The sequence below is a fragment of the Triticum aestivum genome, chromosome 7D, assembly GCF_018294505.1.
Source record: "Triticum aestivum cultivar Chinese Spring chromosome 7D, IWGSC CS RefSeq v2.1, whole genome shotgun sequence".
In the NCBI taxonomy this organism is placed as follows: domain Eukaryota; kingdom Viridiplantae; phylum Streptophyta; class Magnoliopsida; order Poales; family Poaceae; genus Triticum; species Triticum aestivum.
This window is the reverse complement of record NC_057814.1, coordinates 627,132,638-627,155,327: the sequence shown is the minus strand read 5'-3', so window position 1 is coordinate 627,155,327 and position 22,690 is coordinate 627,132,638. Positions and strand designations below refer to the sequence as shown.

Genomic DNA, 22,690 nt, shown 5'->3' with positions numbered 1-22,690 from the left:
CATCTTCTTGCAATGGATTTTGTTTTATGGCTATATACAAATTATTTTGGTATAGATTTGTGATTTTTGTTCCGTCCACTTAACCCAGTATATAGTAGCAGCTTTTGATGTCCTTTCCTCACCGGTGAATGTAAAAATTTATCATGTGTGCAATTTTTTTTTACTGTAGTATGAATAGTTGTAACATATTCTCTTTAGCCTTGCAGCTCATAGCATCCGCTTGATTCAGTGAGTTTGATTCAGCTGTACAAGTTAGGAATCCAAAGAAGTTGGCTCAGAATAGATAAATATGTGTCCACAGATTATTCGCAGTAATTTGGTTACTTAAATGCCTAGGATTAGATGCATAATATTGCGTGAGCACGACATGACAATTTTGTAAAAAAAAATGATCTGACCTGAAGCCTATATGCCATTTAAGCACTGATTTTTTTTCTAACTTCAGAAACCTATAGTTGTTTCCTGCTCTCCAATATGCTTTGTCATCAAATTTGTGTATTTAAATCTGGAACAGCAGAACTATGAGAATTCAGATAAATAAGATTTTTTCATGTTTTACCAACAGGGCATGCGATGATTACTTCGGTGGAGACATATTTAAGAATGGTGTTGATCACTGAATGCCCTTGATGTCTGCCAAGGTAAAATACCGGAAAAAAAACATTTTCTTTATCCTGCAGGAACAAGCCAGTAGTTATAGGAATTTATCTTTATTTCTCGATATATGCAGAAAACGATGTTCACTTAGGTAGTTTTGGAATAATTATCTTTCGTGCTTACTGGAAGGTAGAAATATGGTTGACGATACACACCCATTGGCAAAGTTTGAACCAGAGACAGTTACCTAAAACCATTGCTTCACACCGAGCCGACCTACTTCCCAAAAAAAATTCAATTTCAGTTTACTGAATAATTTTTTCTTGCTGAAACTAGAAGAAGGGAGCAAGCGGCAGAAGATTATGATGTTGCTGCTATTGGGAGACGCAGTAAAATATGGACAAGTTCCTGTATTTTATGGAAGGTGTAGTATTGAAGCTTCTTGCACTGATCTAGAATGGATCTTGACTTCGCCCAAGAGTGAGGTATATTGAGATTAATGGCACATAGTTACATACTGATAGGAGAACTGGTTGCGGTTTGTCATTATTTCCTTGCATCTACAGGTAGCTCATCTACTTTTGCTTCATGCAATGAATATTTCGTGTCTATAGTTTGTCGTGTGCACCTACTCTTCAAGAAATATTTTATTGGTGCAAATTGATATTTGAATTTTAAATAGGGACATCAACTTCAAAAAAGCATTAGCAGGCTTGGTAAATGCATGAAGTATTGATCATGAGCTAATGAGCTATGTTAAACAGATTAGCTTAGAAGGATGCCCAGAACTCACCCATTTCAGTTGAGGACATCCAACCTAAGCCTTCCATGGTTCTGTTAGATGGTTCTTTTAGTTTCTATGGTTGTGTATAGATAATTTGGTTTAAGCACTGATATGTTCAGGTTATAGTTTTTGAGCATCTGATTACTATTCCTATTATATATATTTATGTGCTTTTCCATGGTTTTCCTACTTGGTAGACAAGGGCCTGAAATGCAGCTCGGCCCATTATTTGTTATCAGACATCATGCTTGGTTATTCACAGTAGAGTGCTCTAAAAATTCTTTTGATTCCTCAGTGGTACCTAAATTAAATAAAATCTACTGTTCCATATTTTTACTCTTCAAATCATTAGCATTATTTTTGAAGATCTGTTTGGTTAGAAAATTACATATAATATGATCTACCTCGAAATTATAAAGAAATTGTCTCCTCTCTTTAGTTTAGAATATCTGATTTTGTATTCTTTTTCCATTGGTGTGTACCTTATGGTTATTTTACTTGTATAAATAATTGAGGGGCAGCAAAAAGAAATTTATAAAATGAGGGGCAGCATGTATGGGTAACCTGCAGTTATTGTATTCTTAGGCAAGATATAATATTTATTCTTAGATGTAATAGATTGTTGGTATCACATATTATTTCTTTTTTAATATGGTGTCCTCTTGTGCAGGCCTTTTCTATTCAGACATTTAACCACACCAAAGTTTTATTATTTTCCAGAAGGATACAATACAACTGATGAGGCAATTAGTGAACATAGATAACAAGTACAAGGTTTAGAGAAGTTCGGTCAAATGGCAAGGCATTTATTTTGGGACGGAGGGAGTATCTCTTAGGCTGTTCCATTTTAACGTTGCACTGTCCAGGCTTTCAATATAGGAGACGATTTGGAAGCTCAACATAGAAAATTATTTACTCTAATGCAGATTACATAGCTATCCATGAGAAAATTTAATATACCGGTTTATTTGACTTGAAGGAATATTTATAGATTTCAATCCTTAGAAAGTTTGAGGGTATCAGCTTTGCAAAATTGATGCTCTTGACGTCTATTATTAATTGATATTTTTATCATTCTATACATCATTTTATGCACTTCACTGAGAAGCATTTCTAAGGGTTGAGGAGGAGCTGAAGATTCCGGGTTCGACACTTCACTGGATGGGAAGGCGGTTGCCACCATTGTCCCTCGGTGCTAGCCTGCCGTGGCAGCATCACTCACTTGCTCACTGAGAATACGAATTCATGGGGTTGTGAGTTGCTTCAGATTTGTTTTTCATCGCCTTTTAGAGTATTTCTGTTGTATCCCTAACTTGCTTACGCTCTGTTTGGATGTTGACATTGAAGGGCTTGGCATTGAATTGGCTCCAATGCCAAATATCCAAGATATTGATATTGAGTTTCAATGCCAATTCCAGTGTTTGGATGCTCATATATTTGGCTAATGGAATCCAAGAGAAAAAACAATTCCAAATCTTGTTTGGATGGTCAAGCGTTGAATTGCACATGTACAAATATGAACTTTCATACAAGTATCTTTTGACCAGAAAAAGGGAAGCATGCTTGTGAGGGATGGAAGATAAATACAGCTATTGGTCGTGCTTGCAACAACTCAGCTTCGTGCACCTGCAATCAAAGTAGGGGATACGCACAGAGAGCAAACGCACACAGGACCGGACTCAGGCACACAACGACGGACTCCACGCACACAGCGACAGACACCAGCGACGGGCTTCCGCTGTGCCTTGTCGGAGCGGCCCCGAGCCAGCAGCCATTAAAGGGAGCGGGAGGCACGGAGACCCAGGTAACAGCCGCCGGGCTAGATGGGGTGGTGCGGAGACCTGGGTAGTCGCTGCCGGCCTCATGAGGTGGCGGTGGTTTGGCCGGAGCAGGAGCCGAACCCTGCAGTCTTCGAGCTCGGGTCAGTGGCGGAGTCCAGCACCGCCGTGACGCTCGCGGCGACGCGGGCAGCGGGCTACTGTGCCATTTTGATGGCTGCGCAACGAAGGGGTGAGGGCGAAGGAGTCGCGGGCTGGAGCGATTGGCGAATATCAGTGAAAACCAAGGTCATGGCCTCCGAATTGGTCGGGAGGGAGTGCATGTGAAAGAGGGAACGACTCGATATTGAGCCTCGATTCCATGACTCAATGTCAAGCACAACCAAACATCGATATTCGAGCAACCAAATGCCAATGTCGAAATCTGGGCCTCAATATCTACATCCAAACACTGCGTTAGTCATTTTGTAGCTTTGATTTCCAATCTACGTCAGCCTAAATATCCCATGGTCAACACATCTGCATGGTCAGTGGACATTGACCCTTTTTTATTCAGTGATGGATGAAAAGTCAGAAATGACAATTCTGATGTATTATTCAATTTGAACTAACGTTTAATCTTCCATATTGACGACAGAAATAAATTTTATGCGCTTGATTTATGAAGTGCACGGTCTGTCAGCATATTCTGTAGCTCTTTCAGATGTGAAAGCGCATGTTACATAAGAAATCATTATCTCTGAAGCATACTCACATTGGACCAAGAACTAGGCAAGGTTCAGACTTCAGAGAAATGATAACAAGGTTAGTTCTCGCTCCTCTGTTGGACTTTTAGTTTCAAGTTCAAATAACTTTCATGATTTCTTATCAGCTTCACAAGTCTGTATGTTTGCTGGTTCGTACTTGATATGTGATAAACAGAGTCAAAACAAATTTGGTCATGTTATTGAGGGGTTTGTCTGAACTCCAGCACAAGGACTTTCTGGTTAAAAAAATAACTTTTGGTCTCTTTAATTACAAATTGATTGCAACATCGTGTTAGTCATCCATGGTCTCGAAAAGGATTTGCTAATAACAACAAATAATTTGTACCACCACTAACCCTTTACATGATGCAATGTCAGTATATGTTTCACATCACGTCGCATCCATTCTCTTAGTGTAGTCAGAGTGTTCATCATTTTTTGCAATTGGCCTCAAAGATGTCGAACCTCTAATATGTGGTTGTAAGATGTGCTTTGGTTAAACATTCTATTTACCCACCTTCAGGAGAATTGTAAATGGCATTTGGTTATTCATGTATACCACCAGTAGGACTCATGGGATTTATGGATTGTCAATAGCCCTCATCTGATTCCTTGATGTACTCATATCGCTTTCTTTTCAGTCTCCTTTTCATTCGAGCGGGACGATGAGGGAAAGAACTGGTTGTGGTGAAAGTCAGTTTAGTGCATCAAGGATTGGAGGTTCTGAGATTTGCAAGAGGTGATGGAGGATGTTTAGTTACTTTGGCTCATGATATAGTACTGGAAGATAAGTACAAGCATAAGCTTATTCAAAATCTGAAGTTCCTGACTGCACGAGACATGTACTACCTCTGTTCCTAAATATAATTCCTTTTAAAGATTCCACTATAGAGACTAGATTCGGATGTATATAGACGCCTTTTAGAGTATATGTTCGCTCATTTTGCTCTGTATGTAGTCTATAGTGAAATCTCCAAAAAAGACTTATATTTAGGAACGGAGGGAGTATTTTGTAATCTTTTTTTCTTTTTCTTTTTTTTCATTTTCTTCTACTTATTTTCAATTTGAACGAACGGAGGGAACAACATGAAGATGGGTAGCACTATACAGTTTTATAGCAGTAACATTTTGCGAGCTTCTTAAATTTGGTATCTATGAATAGTTGATTTGTTCGTTTTGATTTATAGCCTTGTAGATGTTCACCTCTCTACCAGATTTCCATAATGGAATGTCGTCCGGTGTATACGATGGGCAGCTCAGCTTGCACGTGAATTGGACGTGGCAAAGCTTATCTTGGAGCAGACTCAAAAACAGTGGCGGCTAAATTAAGAAGCTCGGAAATTGATAGATCAATCTATGGCCTATTGCTGAGGAGGTAAAGGAGTGCATGCGATCAAGAGAGGAGTTTCAGGGTGGCATGGGTGAGATGCTTGACTAATGGAGCTTCTCTTTGGCTAACTAAAGAGGATTTTTTTTTTGCGGGGGGCTAACTAAAGAGGATTGTGCAAATAAGTTATGTGAAACTTGGGCCAGGTACATATCAGATCGTATTCGTGATGTTTTTGGTCTCGGATCGTGCTGAAATGAATGAATAAAACAAAACCCATTCCAACTAAAAAAACATGACTGTTTGAGTTGTCAACAGGAGCATCTATAGCCGGATTTAGCAAATCCGCGCACCCTAAAAGTCCACGGAAGCGCCCAGTCAGTGTCCGTTTTGAGCCTCTATTTGTCCGTTCATGCAATCATATTCCTCATTTTGTCCCTTATATATCCGGTGACGTGCATGTGCTTGATGGAGATGAAGAGAGAGAAAGAAAAGGTAGTCCATGGTGGGCCACATCCTACATGGCGGATCGACCATGCACGTCTATGAGCCTCATATACTCCCCATGTTTGGTGTCAATATGAGAGTTTGCGGATAGCCTAGACCGGGGATGATATAAGGGGTCGGGTTGGGTTGCCATTTTCCTTCTCTCTCCTGTTCGGTCAATGATCGGGCGTGTCTTAGCCGGTTGTATGTGCTCTAAGATTATTGTGTTTGATAATATGATGTGTGTTAGCCGACTGTCAAAAAAAAGATGTGAGTTAGCTTAGACGACATTGTTCTCGGTAATATTAATTCAGTGAGTAGTACCTTATCTTTTTTTCAAAAGCCCGTGGCAATGCACGGGCATTTTACTAGTCACTAATTAAAGAGCACTCTTTGCAAAAGAGCACTCCCACCTCGGTGCTCCACTTGTCGCAACCTGGAAGTTTTTTTTTTTGTAGATTCTTTCATTCAAAATGTTTTATCTCTTAAACCGTGCGTCTATATCTTGAACTATTTTCACTGTTGGAGATCTCGCGTCGAGATCTTCAAAACTGGGTCCATGTCGATAGGTTCTGACAAAACTTTTTCGCGAAAAAAAGACAAAAAACCGGACGAAAGAACAAGGACATTTTAGGCCCAACTTGAGTTTCAGACCATCCCAAAGTCCAGAGCTGTGTGCGGGCCGAGGCTATCCATCCGTCGTCCGTCTTTAGATTGGGCCCAACACAAACGGCGACCACGCTCCAAAGGAGAGACGACGAAGAAAAGGAAAGGGGGAGAAAGGGCAGCAGTTCTCGAATTCCTTTTCGAAATTATTAAGGAGGGAAAGGGCGCCGCCGCCGCCGACGACGAACCCTCCCGCTCCGGCTCCGGCGGCGGCGACCACCGCCGGCCATGTCGAACTTCGCCGGCCACATCAAGGAGCTCCGCGCGCTCATCGCGGGCTCCTCCTCCTCCGCCGCCGCCCCGGCCTCCGCCCACTACGAGGCCAAGCTCCGCGAGGTCCTCCCCAGCCTCCTCCGCGACAACGTCCTCCCCGCCCCCACCGGTACGCCCGTCCCCTCCCCCGTCCCCTCCCTCCTCCGTTCCCCTCTCGCCGGCGACTGGGCCGCCGCTCACATTCTCTGCGATTGATTGACCCATCGATGCAGCGACCGAGATGGAGACCAAGGTGGTGCTCAGGCTGCTCAACTACACGGCGCCCAGGTTCCCCGGGGTCTTCTCCAACGGCCGCCCCGCCGAGGTCATCCGCGTCATCGGCCGCATCCTCCCCTTGTTCGCAGAACCCGACTACCAGTAAGCACTCCTCTGCTCTTCCCCTCTTTCCCCCTTGTAAACCCTAGTCCAATCGCTCTGCACATGGGAAATTACATGGATTTAAGCACTCGATTGCCAAGTATTACCGCATCCACGTGTGATACATGGGGCGAATTTTGATGATGTCGTTGTGCGCGGTAGAGGAAGCAAACATCTAGTTTGGGTTGAATGTTGGAATGGGAAAATGCTGCCTGTTTGAACAACTGATAGATAAGTGAATCTAGTAATGCTGGGTATCTTCAAGCAATGATGCTATGTGTTGTTTACATTCGCTCGGTTTGGTTTCTTCACCGTTGCAGGTCAATTATATTTGAGCCGGTTTGGTCTCTCCTCTCACTTCTCCGCACCGGTGACCGGGAGGCCTACAGGCAGTTCTTCCTGGATGCGATGGTTGCAGTAGAAGGCCTGTGATTCTGTTCCCTTTATTTAGTTACCGTTGTGCAGTTTCAGTTTGTTGAGTACTCCAGTGTGTTAGGTTGTGCAGAGAGGATTGAAATTGAACTTCTTGTCGAATCTAACAGATCTACAATATGTGGCATCAAAGCACACGGAGAGTGGATGTCTTTTAAAATGCTTCTGTGGATCCTTCTCAGACATTTTGGAGTCCACTGCGATTTTTAGTGACCTCCCAGAGAGGTTCCAGCCTAAAAATGGACCTGGTGTGCTGATTGATCTGTCTGGTGACATGAGGTGGTGTTCATTTGCCACTTCGTTAATTAGACTCATCAACAAATGCCTCACAGATGGTACCCTGCATGTTGAAGGGATTGTTACCATGCCATTTGTTTCAGCTGCTTGTTCTATTCTCTGTTATGGGGATGAATCCCTGCACAAGGTTGGTATTTAACCTTGAGCCTGTGTGTGTTTTCGGTTATACCTATGTACCTTTGACACACTGTTAATCAATTTGGTGCAACAGGTTTGTTTTGATTTTGCGCGGATCGTTGCAACGGTGATGACTGTTGAGATTCTTCCTACGGAAACTATTATTCGTTCAATCACATCGATTCTAAGCCAAGATGTTAATGAGCTTTCTAGTATCAGGTATGCTCTTGCTGTATCTTTTTCTTCTAGTCTAGATTATTACACTCCCTCCAGTGATGTCATGTGGAGCAGTCAAAAGTCACATGATGTTGCGGATATCCCTCAGGTCTGTTTTACCATGTGAAAGGAATCTATGAAACAATAGTTTAGATGCTTTATTATATCATTTTGTTCCCCGGGTCTTGGCTTGCTGGTTTAGCATATTTGCCCACTGATATTTATGTTTTGTAATGCTTCTGATGCCTTGGTCCATACTTTGATTTCAATGATTTAAGAAGATCCAATTGTAGGCACCTAGTTGTATTGGAAGCAAGGCATATTGATCTATACGTATCTCTCCTATGTTTACCTGAAATGCCTGATTCTAATCCATTTTAGTTCTGTCACCGGTGAATATTTGGTTTCATGAATCATATCTTATCTCTAAATATCATTCAGTGTAACAGTAATGTAGAAAAAGAATTTGTCACTTGGAAGAAGCAGAGTGGAAACCTGTAATGGTGGATTATATTTTGCTTGTTTCTGGTCAGGAATTACGTATGCCCCCCCCCCCCCCCCCTCCCACACACACACACTTTGTTACAAGAATGCTAATATGTTTGCCTTCTCTGGATATGTTTCAAACATAGTAGCCTTTCTTTTTTGTAAATTCTTTTAGTCAAACAACAAATAGTGGTGAAACTGGTAATGGTAGTTATTGAATTATTCAGCTATATATTTTCCATAAAATGTTTTTATTATAACGAGGAAGTATTCTACAAAAGAGTTACAGCTGGGGACCTTAAGAAGAGACAACGCAATAAGCAATGTACTGGCTCGCTCTGCCTAATATTAAAAGCCTTAAATACCATGCGATGTAGGTTTTATTTTGTCATGGATATTATGGGAGTGTGCACAAACACTGTCAAATAGCATAATGCTTCGTCTTATTTCTGCAGAGATCCAGATTATGACTTATCAATGGGTGCATGTCTAAATGCTTTGCATTCTTTGTGTCCTGGTTATATTGTTGAATCTACGGCTGCTGATATTGTCAATGTTTTCACAAGGGCAGTACAGATCAGTAGAAGCTCAGAGCTTCAGGTTAGCAACTCGATTTTCCCAGGTCTTTTGGGTACTTCTCTCTACTAATGCTACCTTTTGCAGGCTGCGATGTGCAATGCGTACATGAGAATAGTTGAAGTCTGCCCCCCACAAGTATGGAAACCAGAGATCCTTCTGAAGTTGCTCTATTTGCCCAAGCCTTATGACAAAGTGACTGAATGCATTCGACTGGTTGTTGACAAATTTGGTCAGAGTTTGGTGTCTGTGGATGCCAGCGATGATCGAGGCAGCTTTCAGGAAAAATCTGAAGTATTTGAACTGCCAAAAGTCGGCCAGAAAAGAGTGGCTCAGAACCAGGAAAATACTTTGTACAAACGTCAAAAGATGTCTGAATCACGATCAACCATTGGTTCATTTATGGCCAAATTCTCTCCTGCTGGCATAGGACATGAACTAGCAAAAGATTATGCCTATGATCTTCAATTGTCACTAAATTCACGTATTAAGTTCCTGTCACCTGACAATCATAATGCTTATCCATTGGAGCCTGATATTGCTATACAAGTGCTTAGTCTTCTTTCTCTTTCATTCTGTGTTAACCCAAAGACAAGTCTGTTTATTAGTATTTCTAAGCAAGTTCTCTCCTGGATCCCTTGGATTTGCAAGCAGGTAGGCAGAAATCATGATAAAGCTGCATAAATTTATTTTAGCTTTTCATCGTTTTTGAACTTAACATCCTAACCATTAGTGAACGATGCAGGCAACCGAGAAATGTTTTTTTTCCTTCGACATGTTACTATATTTCAAAGCTCTTCAGACTGTAATGCTTCTCCGATGTAAGGTTTTCCTCCATCTTTTGCATTTTGTACATGCCATGGTTCAACTTACATGAATTATGTTTGGGATCTTAGGTAGCTTATCTATAAGCCTGTAACAACTGTGCAATTCTTAATATTCCTGTCAAGTTTTTTGTGATCCTGTTTTGTGTTTTATGTCCTTGTTTGTGTTTATACAACTTCTTGGGCTTATGGCTTGTTCATCATATAAGGTAGATCATTTTAAATACAATTTTGGTGAGCTATTTGTGTAATACCTGCTTGTAAACCCCACAATCCATCCTTCCCTGTCAAATCATCTAGAATATAGAAGGCACCTGGACCTATCAGACATGTATAAATATGAATAAGGGATCTGCTGATCCCATTGTCCCGGGATAAACTTACAAGCTCATTGCTTCGAGCTTATGCCAGACCAAATATTAACGAGTACATGATGATATGGCTCTCTTTCTCTCATTTTTTACTGTTCACTTTTGTCTAAATGTCTATGTAGCCTTTCATCCTGGAGACTCTAAACTGTTTGAAGATGAAGCTCGGCTGATTTGTGATCGCAGTGAAGATTTAGATTATCCACTATATGTTGACCTCATCAGCTTGCTGAAACGGGTGTGGTCTGACGGTCATGTTTCCACTCAAGCATGCTTAGACAAGTTAAAATGCCTTGTGGTACAAGTTATTGCTAAGATTGGCAACAGACTGAATATTGATTGTGACCTTGAACTCCTTGAACTGGCTATCCATAGTGAATCTGTGGAGGTTCAAAATGAGGCTCTTATGTCACTGCCCATTATTGTACTGTATTCTGGTCCTACGATGCTTGGAGTGATGTTCAAGAAACTTGAGTGAGTAAATATACTTTACCATGATTTCAGATTATCATTTTACACTTTGCCTTTTGTTGAAACAAAACAGTTAATTTCTCGTTTGGTTATGATTGCCAAATATTATTGAAGGCATTCCCTTGGTTGAGGAATATAAATAAATTCAAATTTGCTTAGACCACAATGCACTTAATTTGTTTTATAGTTCTTCTGTAAGATCTGATAACCTTGAGTCGTTTTTTTTTTCTTCTTCAGGTTATTTGGTGATTTAGGATCTGACAAAGTGTGGAAATGTGTTGCCTTTTCACTCGGTTTCCTATCTTGTTTAAATGGAACAACTGATGTTACTGACAAAGCGGGGAACAGTTGCAAGCTGTTCATGGACAAGGACTCTAAGCAACCAGTCTCGACATTGGATCTTCTCTTGAAAGGTTTCTGGTGCCCTCACTGTGATAACAGAACTGTCAATACTAAAGAGCAGATTTCTATTGTGGACATGGCAGTACTAGAAACTGAGAATGTTGCCTTGAAACATAATATTTTGAAGGCCCACACACTTTTTTTCAAGTTCCTATATGCACAGACTTCCAAAGAATGTATCATTTCCATGGTTGAAGTTTTGCCACGAGTTCTGAGACATTCTAGCAAAGAGGTTTTACTTGAGATGAAAATTAAGTGGGTAAACTGTATTGATTTTCTGCTACTTAATGGAATGAAAGATGTCAGAGATGCATTTTCTCTTGTAGTATGCTGCTTTTTGGAAACCAGAGTCATGGACATTTTGTTCTCGGATGAACTGGGAATGGAGGGAGGGACTAAAGAACTTAAGTTCATGGACAAAATAAAGCAAGCTTTCGCAGAAGCTGAAGATTCTCATGTTCTACTGACTCTTTTGGAGTCTACTGCTACAATTATGCAAGCCAGTGATACTCAAGGGGAAGTTTTTTTCTGCTCATTTGTATTGCTTATTGCTCAGCTTGATAACCATGATCCCATTGTAAGGAAGACGGCATCAAGATTACTTCACAGATGCTGCACTTACAGTTTCAAAGGAGGAATAGAACTCTTCCTCTCGAATAACTTCCGTGTTAGAGATGATTTATATGACTATCTTTCATCTAGACTATTAAATCATCCTGTAGTGATTAATGAATTTGCTGAGGCTGTTCTTGGGATTAAGACTGAAGAGCTGATTAGGAGAATGGTTCCATCAGTTATACCAAAGCTTATTGTGTCTCACCCAGACAATGACCAAGCTGTTATTACTCTGCATGAACTGGCAAACCATCTAAACACTGAACTAGTACCATTGATTGTTAATTCACTACCTAAAGTGCTTTCGTTCGCTCTATTCTATGAAGATGGGCAGCACTTGCCGTCTGTTCTACAGTTTTATCACACCGAAACGGGAAGTGATAGCAAAGAAATATTTGCAGCTGCTTTGCCAACACTGCTTGATGAGATCATATGTTTTCCTGGGGAATCTGATCATATCGAGACTGATAGAAGGTAGCTTTTCTTTTCATTGTAGACATATTTCTCTAGATACTTCCTTTGTAATTAGGCATAAGTTTGAATGAGTTTTAATGGTGTTCCAATTTTCAGGACAACAAGAATTTCACCAACAATACAGAATATTGCAAGAATTTTGACAGGGAATGACACCCTTCCTGAGTTCTTGAAGAATGATTTTGTCAGACTTCTCAATAGCATTGACAAGAAGATGCTTCATTCTGATGACTTGAAGCTTCAAAAGCAAGCTCTCCAGCGTATACGGAAGTTAGTTGAGATGATGGGCCCTTATTTGAGTACACATGCACCGAAGATTATGGTTCTGTTGATATTTGCCACTGATAAGGAAGCTCTTCAAATGGATGGTCTTGATGTGTTACATTTTTTCATAAAGCAATTGGCTGAGGTATCATCGACCAGTATCAAGTATGTTATGTCCCAAGTTGTAGCTGCTTTCATTCCATCTTTAGAGAAGTGCAGAGAATGCCCTTCTGTGCACCTGAGAAAAATTGTTGAAATCCTAGAAGAACTTGTTGTGAAAAACAGTAAGTTGCTTAAACAACATATACGTGAACTGCCATTGCTGCCCAGCTTACCATCTTTGTCGGAAGTAAACAAAATAATACAGGAAGCCAGAGGATCAATGACTCTGCAAGATCATCTAAAAGATGCCGTTGATGGTCTTAATCATGAGAGCTTGAATGTAAGGTACATGGTAGCATGTGAGTTGAGTAAATTATTCAAGGTCAAACGGGAGGATGTTACTGCACTTATAATTGGTGAAGATACTTCTGATTTGGATGTAATAAGCGCTTTAATTATGGCTTTACTTAAAGGATGTGCTGAGGAGTCAAGGACAATGGTTGGCCAGAGGCTGAAACTAGTCTGTGCAGATTGTCTTGGTGCACTGGGTGCAGTTGATCCTGCTAAGTTCAAGGTAATTTCGTGTGAGCGCTTTAAGATTGAATGTTCAGACGATGATCTTATATTTGAGTTGATCCACAAGCATCTTGCAAGGGCATTCAGAGCAGCTTCCGATACAACAGTACAAGATTCTGCTGCCTTAGCTATTCAAGAGCTACTAAAATTGGCCGGCTGTCAGTCTTTACCCAAAGAAGATAATGGGGAAGATTCAAGTAGTTGTGAAATGAGCAGAAGGGGTCAGAAATTGTGGGGACGTTTTTCTAGTTATGTTAAGGAAATAATTGCGCCATGCTTGACTTCAAGATTTCATCTTCCTAGTGTGAATGATGCTGCTTTACTTGGCCCAATATACCGCCCAACGATGTCCTTCAGAAGGTGGATATATTACTGGATTAGAAAGTTGACATCCCACGCAACTGGATCGCGCTATGGTATCTTCAGTGCATGCCGAGGAATTGTTCGGCATGACATGCCAACTGCGCTCTATCTCCTACCTTACTTGGTTTTAAATGCTGTTTGCTATGGAACTCCAGAGGCTCGGCAAAGTATCACTGATGAAATATTGTCTGTTCTCAATGCAGCTGCTTCAGAAAGTAGTGGGGCTATTGTTCAAGGTGTTACTGGGGGGCAGAGTGAGGTTTGTGTTCAAGCCATCTTCACTTTACTTGATAATCTTGGGCAATGGGTTGATGATCTCAAGCAGGAAATTGCTCTATCCCAGTCTAATAATGCCATGGCTGGGAGGCAAGCAGGTAAATTGAACGAAGAAAGCTGTTCTAATAACGGCCAAGATCAATTGTTGGTGCAGTGTAGCAATGTTGCTGAGCTGTTGGCTGCTATACCTAAAGTTACTCTAGCTAAGACCTCTTTTAGATGTCAAGCTCATGCACGTGCTCTAGCATATTTCGAATCTCATGTCCGAGAGAAGTCCGGGTCCTCTAATCCAGCTGCAGAGTGTAGCGGCACTTTTTCAGATGATGACATCTCTTTTCTGATGGAAATATATGGAGGATTGGATGAGCCTGATGGCCTATTAGGTTTAGCTAATCTGAGGAATTCATCAAGCCTACAAGATCAACTTATCATCAATGAGAAAGCTGGAAACTGGGCTGAAGTGCTAACACTGTGTGAACATGCTTTGCAAATGGAACCTGATTCTGTCCATAGACATTGTGATGTTCTCAACTGTTTGCTAAACATGTGCCACCTTCAAGCCATGATTGCGCATGTGGATGGTTTGGTTGGCAGAATACCTCAGTATAAGAAAACATGGTGCATGCAAGGTGTGCAAGCAGCTTGGAGATTAGGAAGATGGGATCTCATGGACGAGTACCTACCCGAGGCAGACAAAGGTCTTGTGTACAGTAGCACTGAGAACAGTGCTTCGTTTGACATAGGTCTAGCAAAAATATTCAAGGCGATGACGACAAAAGACCAGTTTATGGTTGCTGAAAAGATCGCCCAGTCCAAGCAAGCGTTGCTTGTCCCGTTGGCTGCAGCAGGCATGGACTCATATATGCGTGCATATCCCTACATTGTCAAGCTCCACATGCTGTGTGAGCTGGAAGACTTCAACTCCCTGCTGGGAGATGAGTCATTTCTCGACAAATCATTCAGTGCAGATGATCCAAGTTTTCTGAAGTTAACAAAAGACTGGGATAACCGTCTTAAATGTACACAATCGTCTCTGTGGGCAAGGGAGCCTTTGCTTGCTTTCCGAAGGATGGTTTATAATCTTAGTCATATGAATTCTCAAGTTGGGAACTGCTGGCTTCAGTACGCTAAGCTCTGCCGTTTGGCTGGACATTATGAGACAGCCCACCGTGCAATACTGGAAGCAGATGCTTCAGGTGCTCCAAACGTTCACATGGAGAAGGCAAAGCACCTCTGGAATATACGGAAATCTGATAGTGCTATAGCCGAACTTCAGCAAACACTTCTAAACATGCCCGCGGAGGTTTTGGGAAATGCTGTCCTTTCATCTCTTTCCAGCCTTTCTCTTGCATTGCCAAATGCGCCTATCTCTGCAACACAAGCATCAAAAGAGAATCCAGATGTGTCTAAAACCCTTCTTCTTTATACTAGATGGATCCACAATACAGGGCAAAAACAGAGCGAGGAAATCAAAACTCTCTACAGTAGAGTAACAGAGTTGCGGCCCAAGTGGGAGAAGGGTTTCTTTTGCATGGCAAAGTTTTTGGATGATTTACTTGTTGATGCTAGGAAACGTCAGGAAGATAAGAAATTCACAGGTGGAGTTGGATCTGTTACTCCTGGCTCTGCTGGAAGTGCAAGTGCCCCAGCTAAAGAGAGGCCTTGGTGGGAGTTGGTTCCAACAGTCTTGCTATGTTATGCAAAAGGACTCCACAAAGGACACAAGAATCTTTTTCAAGCACTACCACGGTTACTTACGGTTTGGTTTGAATTTGGAAACATATACATCCAAGAAGGGCGAAGTGCAGAAATGAAAGTCGTTCATGATAGGGTAAATTTTCTTTTACATGTTTTTTTTTCTTCATTTCTTTCAATCTGTGTAAGAGATCTAATCAGCCCATCTAATGCAGATGTTAGCCGTCGTCCGCGGGTGCTCGAAGGATCTACCAACTTATCAGTGGCTAACTGTGCTGTCTCAGTTGATATCTCGCATCTGTCATCAGAATGGTGAACTTGTCAGAGTTGTAAGATACATTATCCAGGTGGTTTTACAGGCATACCCTCAGCAAGCACTTTGGATGATGGCTGCAGTGTCAAAGTCAACAGTTTCTGCAAGACGAGAGGCTGCTGGACAAATATTAAAATTAGCAAAGAAGGGCGTTGGGAAGAGGAGCGACCATGTTGCGCTGTTTAATCAGTTTCCTTCTCTAATAGAACATCTGATTAAGCTGTGCTTTCACCCAGGGCAGCCCAAGGCAAGGTCAATAAATATCTCGACTGAGTTCAGTTCCTTGAAAAGAATGATGCCCCTAGGAATTATATTACCTGTCCAGCAGGCTCTCACTGTAACTCTGCCATCATACGATTCAAATATGTCAGGTCAATCTACTTTTCACCCTTTTTCGATCTCTGAGCATCCTACTATAGCTGGAATAGCCGACGATGCAGAGATCCTATCCTCCCTTCAGAAACCAAAGAAGGTATACACATGCACATATTTAATACTGCCTTGATAATTATGCTTGTTCAACATGTACTGAAGTTTGTGCACGGAAGTAGTCCTAGTATTTTTTATGGTTGGTGTGCATCATGGTATTGTGGGTGCAACCGTGCAAGTCATAGGTTGGATAAGGTGTGGGAGGTTGGGAGCTATCAAGGGTCCAGATCATTTACTCGCACTCATTTAAGTACTATTTTTGGTCATTTATGATTAGTTTTCATTTTTAAGTGTCTCAACTAACTTGTATACATCACTAGTACTTCACTCATTTAAGTTACTATTTTGATCATTTTGAACTTCAGGTTGTGTTCCTTGGAAGCGATGGAGTGGCTCGCCCATTTCTATGTAAACCGAAGGATGACCTTAGGAAGGATGCACGCATGATGGAGTTCAATGCTGTGATCAATCGTCTCCTCTCCAAAGTTCCTGAGAGCCGCAGGAGGAAGCTTTATATCAGAACCTTTGCCGTGGTTCCACTTACAGAAGACTGTGGACTAGTAGAATGGGTGCCCAACACCCGTGGTCTTCGGCATATTCTTCAGGACATATACATAACTTGCGGCAAGTATGATAGGATGAAAACAAACTCACAGATGAAGAGGATATATGATGTATGCCATGCCAGCAAAATACCTGAAGATGAGATGATGAAAACTAAAATCCTTCCATTGTTCCCCCCGGTGTTCCACAAATGGTTCTTGACGACATTCTCTGAACCAGCTGCATGGTTTCGTGCCAGAGTGGCATATGCACATACCGCCGCAGTTTGGTCGATGGTTGGGCACATTGTTGGGCTTGGTGACAGGCACGGCGAGAACATCCTTATTGACGCGACGACCGGGGACTGTGTTCATGTGGATTTCAGTTGCTTGTTTGACAAGGGTTTGCAGCTTGAGAAGCCCGAGGTGGTGCCGTTCAGGCTTACACAAGTAAGCAGTGAGATCATGTCACGCGGTTTCTTTTCAGCAGCTTATCCAACACATGCAATCCGATTTCCATCACAAGTACTAACATTGGCATGCTGAATTTGCTACTGCAGAACATGATCGATGGATTGGGCATCGCTGGATACGAAGGCGTCTTTCTGAAGGTCTGCGAGATCACTTTATCGGTTCTCAGGGGCCACAAGGAGGCGCTCATGACCGTCCTCGAGACCTTCATCCACGACCCGCTAGTAGAGTGGACCAAAGCCCACAAGTCCAGTGGAGGCGAGGTCCGAAATCCGCAAGCGCAGGTATCATCATTATCCTTTATCTAAAAAAATAGCTATTATCAATATTTGATCGTTGCTAACACAACCGTGTTGCTCTCCTGATCTGCCTCTTGTTTCGAATGATGATCCAGAGAGCCATCGCCAACATCACGGCGAGGCTCCAGGGTGTCGTGGTGGGCGTCAACGCCGCGCCCTCCCTGCCGCTCTCCGTCGAAGGGCAGGCGCGGCGGCTGATCGCGGAAGCAGTCTCCCACAAGAACCTCGGCAAGATGTACATCTGGTGGATGCCCTGGTTCTGACGACCTATAACCATATAACAGGTCCCCTCCCTCCCACGCCGCTAATGTGTGTTTCACTGGATGAGGTAGACATACATACAGGAAGTAAAGGCAGCTTAGCGGCGTTTTTGTGACCAGTCCATTAGCTGCCTTAGTTCCTGTTACCACTAACCGCTGTTACTGTTAGTGTTAGCTACTGAACATACTCCTTGTGAGACATTTTGTGATCCCCCCACTAATTACGACTATCAAGAAAGTTTCAGTATTGTCATGGCATCTAGACTTTAGAGTGGTATTTTCTGTCAGGTCCATGTTGCACTGTAGAGTTGGCTCTGGGGTATCCTCAGAGTCACAGGAATTCTCTCTCCCCCCTACGTTTTGGAGGATCCCAAAAGGTTCAATCATACACGTAGAGTTTGCCCCAGGGGGGATGGGCAGTGGCATTGCAGCCATGCCACATGCCCGCCTCCTCTCCGGCGTCAGGATGATTCCAGCACGAGGAAGCATGGCGAGAGAGAGAGAGAGAGAGAGAGATACTACTGGGCACTTGGCAGCCGTCGTCATGGCGTCAACAGCCAGCAGAGCCACGGCCAGCCGCATCTCCAGCGGAGGAATATGATGGGCAAGCAAGCAAGCCGAGAGGCGTCAGCAGCCCCGCCCATCCATCATCATCCACCCCGCTGCAAGCAGCTGCATCCCCTTCCAATTTCTGGAATATCCTACTGGCACCGTCCTTTTCGCTCTGAAGAAAGGGTTGTGGTTCTTGGCCCGGAACTGCAAACGTCCGCCAGCAAGAGCACAAACTCCAGAGTTTAGATTTTGACCGACCTGCGCATGACTCCGAAGAGAAGAGCCAAACGAAGCTTTTTTATTTCATTTTTTGAGAGAAAACGGGGCCAACACTGCAAAAAGTGCCCCCTTTAGGGCATTACAAAATGCGGACCTCCTTCCCTGCAAGGACTAACTAAGTGCACTTGTTGCAAGCTGATCAACCATAAGAAAGTTTGTAGACTGATCAGAGGCTAGGCTGATGATGATGATTGGAGTAGAAAACTGGGCCTGCAGGCAGGCTGGCCGGGCTGCTTTACCGACATGATCTTTGTCTGCTCGGCCGGCCGTGTGAATTAGTGGTCAATGGTCCTGCTCGAGGCGAGGCTTACTTAACTGATCGGTCCCCGGCCTCATCCGGGCAAGAATGCCAAGGGATACGACAAGGGCCACTGGTCCTCCTCATCTTACTCACACCCGCAGAGAGAGAAGGGACGAAAATGGAGGCCAACTTTTATTTTTCTACTCCGCAATGTCACAGCCATCCATCAGTGTATTCATCATCGCCCTTGTCTTTATAGAAAATTGTAGTATATTGGGGGAAACTTTCCTTTTCCAATGCAACCTACTCCCTCTGTCCCATAATATAAGAGCGTTTCTCTACACTAGTGTAATGTCAAAAACACTCTTATATTATGAGACGGAGGGAGTACATGTCTTCATGAGTGAAGATTTGAGGCGCAACGACAACGCAATGCAGAGCAACGGGTGGATGGAGGTGCTGATTGTACACGCATGATTTGGTGCCCATCAGCTGGTGCCTGACATTGTCCAATGTCAAACAACAGGGATCCCTCCAGGTGCTGAAATCATTTTCCTCATCTTACACACATAGAGAGAGGGAACAAATTGGAGAGAAGCCTCCTTTGTTTATCCATCCATCCAGCATGTCTTCATCACCATCATCATTAGAAAACAGTCCCAATCAGCCAGCCACCCATGTCCTCTTCTTCAGCGGCATCATCATCATCGGTGAAGATGTGAGCAATGCAAAGCAAGCAAGCAACGGCGTTCTGTTGCTGCATGATTCATCGCTAGTATACACCAGCTGGTGCCCAGCATCGCCGATGTCAAACAACAGGAGCATGGCACAACCCAACCCAACCCAACCCAAGATGCTTTCTCTTTCGCTTTCGCTTTCTTTTGGGGGCGATTTGGTGGTACAACAACATGGCTGATAAACACTAAACAATGGCCGGAAAAGCGCGCAACGAGGGGATCATCACCCTCATCAATCATTCATTGGAAAGGTGCCCGCCGATCTTTGTTGCTAACAGGAGAGAATTTTGATCACGGCGACATGGTTATCATCTGCGAAAAAGGGTTCTCCCCCCACCCCGAATCTTGCCCCGGCCTTTTTCACTACTGCTGGTACTAGTGCTAAGTGCTAATTCTACTGACTTCTACAGCTACTTCTACTACTTTATTATCCTTCCTCCTGCTGCTGCTGGTGGTGGTCATGGACTCATGGTCATGGTGATGGTGGTGGTGCTGCTTCCTCGTCGATCTACAAGCAGCCGCCTCCGTAGCCGGCGTTCTTGAACAGCTCCTGCTTGATGGCGTCCGCGCTGATCATCTCCCTCTGCATCTGCACCCACAAACGACTCAAAATCAGCTGGAATCGGTGACTGAACCGAAGATGAATCCACCCATGCTTGCTGACGAACTGATGAATTCATGGATGGGCTGACTGACTGGCTGGGGTACCTCGGAGCAGGAGGCGTGCATGGCGAAGTCGTTGAAGCAGCTGACGACGCACTGCTGGATGTCGAGGCCGAGCGTGTCGAGGGTGCTCACCGTGGACAGCAGCAGCCCCGGCTTGGCGGCGCAGTAGATCTCCACCCGGGTGTCCTCCTCCTTGCGCTCCACCTCGAACTGCAAAGCACCAGCACAACATCTGTCAGCCAACATTTCTTTCTTGAAGCCACAGCGGCAATGGCACTCTGCTCCGTTGGCGGGGGCAGTGGGTGGCGGCCTAGAAGAAGATTGCTGACCTTGGGGGTGTTCCTGGCGAGCATCTCGTTGGGGTTGAGCTCCCGGAACACGCTCAGCAGCGGCGCCGCCGCCGCCGGTTGCCCGGGATGCGCCTCCTCCATCTCCTCCTGCAGCCGCCGGATCCTCTCCAGCAGCTCCTTCATGTAGTCGATGGTGTCCCCCAGGATCGACGTCCTGTCCATCTACACGCCCAAAATCAAATCCACACTCAGCCTAATTTACCCCCAAGATTTTGATTCTGATGTGGTGAAATCGGAAAGGAGGGGCTTTTTTTTCACCTTGCTGATCTTGGGCACGACGGAGCGGAGCATGGAGAGGCGGTCGTTGAGCCGCTTGCGGCGCCGGCGCTCCGCCATCAGGTTCTTGGACGGCATGCCCTCCACCCGCTTCTTCCTCGACGCCGGCGCCGGGGCCAACGCCGCCATCTGACCCGACCCGAACGCGCCGCCGTCCACGGCCGCCAGCCCGGGCTCCACCTTGCAGGCGCCGAGGCCGCCCCCATCCGCCGCCGCCTTGGGGTCCATCGCGGCGAGAAACCCCATCTCGCCGTACCCGCCGCCGACGGCATTTGGGAAGGGGCCGCCGCCGTAGACCTCGCTGAGGCAGTCGAACCCCCCAGAAGCCACCGCCGCGTGCTGGTGATGCTGATGCTGCTGCGGGTGCGGCTGCTCGAACGAGGCCGTGAAGGTGGGCAGCACGCTGACGGTGGGCTGGTGCCGCTCCTGGAAGCAGTCCATGCCTGCGGCGCCGGCGCCGCAGGCCGGGGAGAAGAAGTCCCCCATGGCATTGCACTCCCACGCGGCCGTGGCGTCCCTCCTCAGCGAGAAGAGCTCCTCCAAGAACGCCTGCTCGTCCAGCTCCATTGCCCGTCTTTCCCCCTCCTCCACTTCTTTCTTGGCCTCCCCTTCTGACAGAGACGGAGATGAGAGAGAGAGAGAGAGAGAGTGATGTGTCTCTGTGTGAGAGAGAGGAGTGAGAGGAAGGATGATGGTATTGTGTTGGTGACAATGGTGAGGGGGAATCAGGGGGGATTAATATATGGGGGAAGGAAGGAAGGGGGACAATTATTCCCTGGTAATGAATGGTGAGCAGTGGCATTAAGGTAGGCTGGGGGGGTTCCATTAGCGAGATCGTGCATGCATGCAGCAGCATAGGGATGTGATTGGATTGGAAAGGAATCATGCCTTTCCATCCCCTCCTTCATCCATCTGGTTTTAACCTAATCTAATCTAATCTGATGCAAGCGGCTCCCAATCAACCCAGGGCTTGTACTCTTGCGGCTTGTGAGCTAGCAGTACTAGCACTAGTACTAGGGGTGAAAAAGATAAGATAACAGTGGCCAGGGGAATCAGGGAGGGAGTCCTCCGGCCTCTCTTTCTTTTCTCTTCTCGTGTGTAATGACCTCTCGCTACACTCATGTGTAGGGAATCGGCAGAAAGGGTGACAAGGGATGGATGGATGGGTAGATATGATGCGTCTGTTGGACATAAAGGTCCGGCATCATTGCACCGAAGAAAAAATGTGGCCAGGTGCTGCGTGTGTGCGTGGTTTTATTCCTGAAAGAATGCAAAGTACTGTACACCGTCAACACATGCCGCACAGGTGATTGTGTGATCTTGGTGTGAGCAGCCAAGCACCCATTGTCTAACAGCCATGTTGCTTCTCATCCTAAACCGTGGTTACCCATGGTGGACGGCTGATGATGCATCCTCACACAGGCGAAGATGCAGAAACGGGCCTGGGAAATTTTGGTGGGCAGCTCTCCTGTTTTTGGGGTGATGACAGACAACTCAGGTGGTGAAGTGACTTGTGAAGGCGATGTGAGTGAGCTAGGGAGGGAGAGGCCAGCCCAGCCCGGCCGTGTCACTGAGATTACTACCATTTGCCATGTGTGCAATGCAAAGGCCAGACCAACAAAATACTATACTTTCACCAATGTTATTCCGAGTGGGGTTAGTGGTAACTAGAAGGCAGAGGGAAGGGTCCAAAACCGTCTTTCTGGG

At 44.5% G+C, this 22,690-nt stretch overlaps 2 protein-coding genes across 3 annotated transcripts; one reads left to right on the top strand and one right to left on the bottom strand.

Moving 5' to 3' along the window:
* The first annotated feature begins 6,492 nt into the window (after positions 1 to 6,492).
* Positions 6,493 to 18,096, top strand: LOC123171555 (serine/threonine-protein kinase ATR). The gene is made up of 15 exons (XM_044589007.1): positions 6,493 to 6,766; positions 6,870 to 7,014; positions 7,335 to 7,438; positions 7,557 to 7,870; positions 7,955 to 8,079; positions 9,018 to 9,162; positions 9,226 to 9,792; positions 9,884 to 9,959; positions 10,456 to 10,804; positions 11,039 to 12,292; positions 12,389 to 15,704; positions 15,784 to 16,353; positions 16,676 to 17,302; positions 17,413 to 17,607; positions 17,718 to 18,096. Exons 1-15 carry the CDS (start codon positions 6,613 to 6,615, stop codon positions 17,883 to 17,885), a joined length of 8,109 nt encoding a protein of 2,702 aa, XP_044444942.1. The 5' UTR covers positions 6,493 to 6,612; the 3' UTR covers positions 17,886 to 18,096.
* Positions 18,097 to 19,894: 1,798 nt separating this feature from the next.
* On the bottom strand, positions 19,895 to 21,704 carry LOC123167435 (transcription factor bHLH93). Of its 2 annotated transcripts, none has more exons than XM_044585280.1 (4): positions 20,966 to 21,704; positions 20,687 to 20,869; positions 20,388 to 20,567; positions 19,895 to 20,280 (listed from the first exon to the last, which is right to left on the bottom strand). In XM_044585280.1, the coding sequence occupies exons 1-4, from the start codon at positions 21,548 to 21,550 to the stop codon at positions 20,200 to 20,202; spliced, it is 1,029 nt and encodes a 342-aa protein (XP_044441215.1). In that variant the 5' UTR covers positions 21,551 to 21,704; the 3' UTR covers positions 19,895 to 20,199. The 2 variants fall into 2 exon arrangements, with proteins under 2 accessions (XP_044441215.1, XP_044441216.1); XM_044585281.1 differs by having other exon boundaries at positions 20,400 to 20,567; positions 20,966 to 21,702.
* Between the last annotated feature and the right edge of the window lie 986 nt (positions 21,705 to 22,690).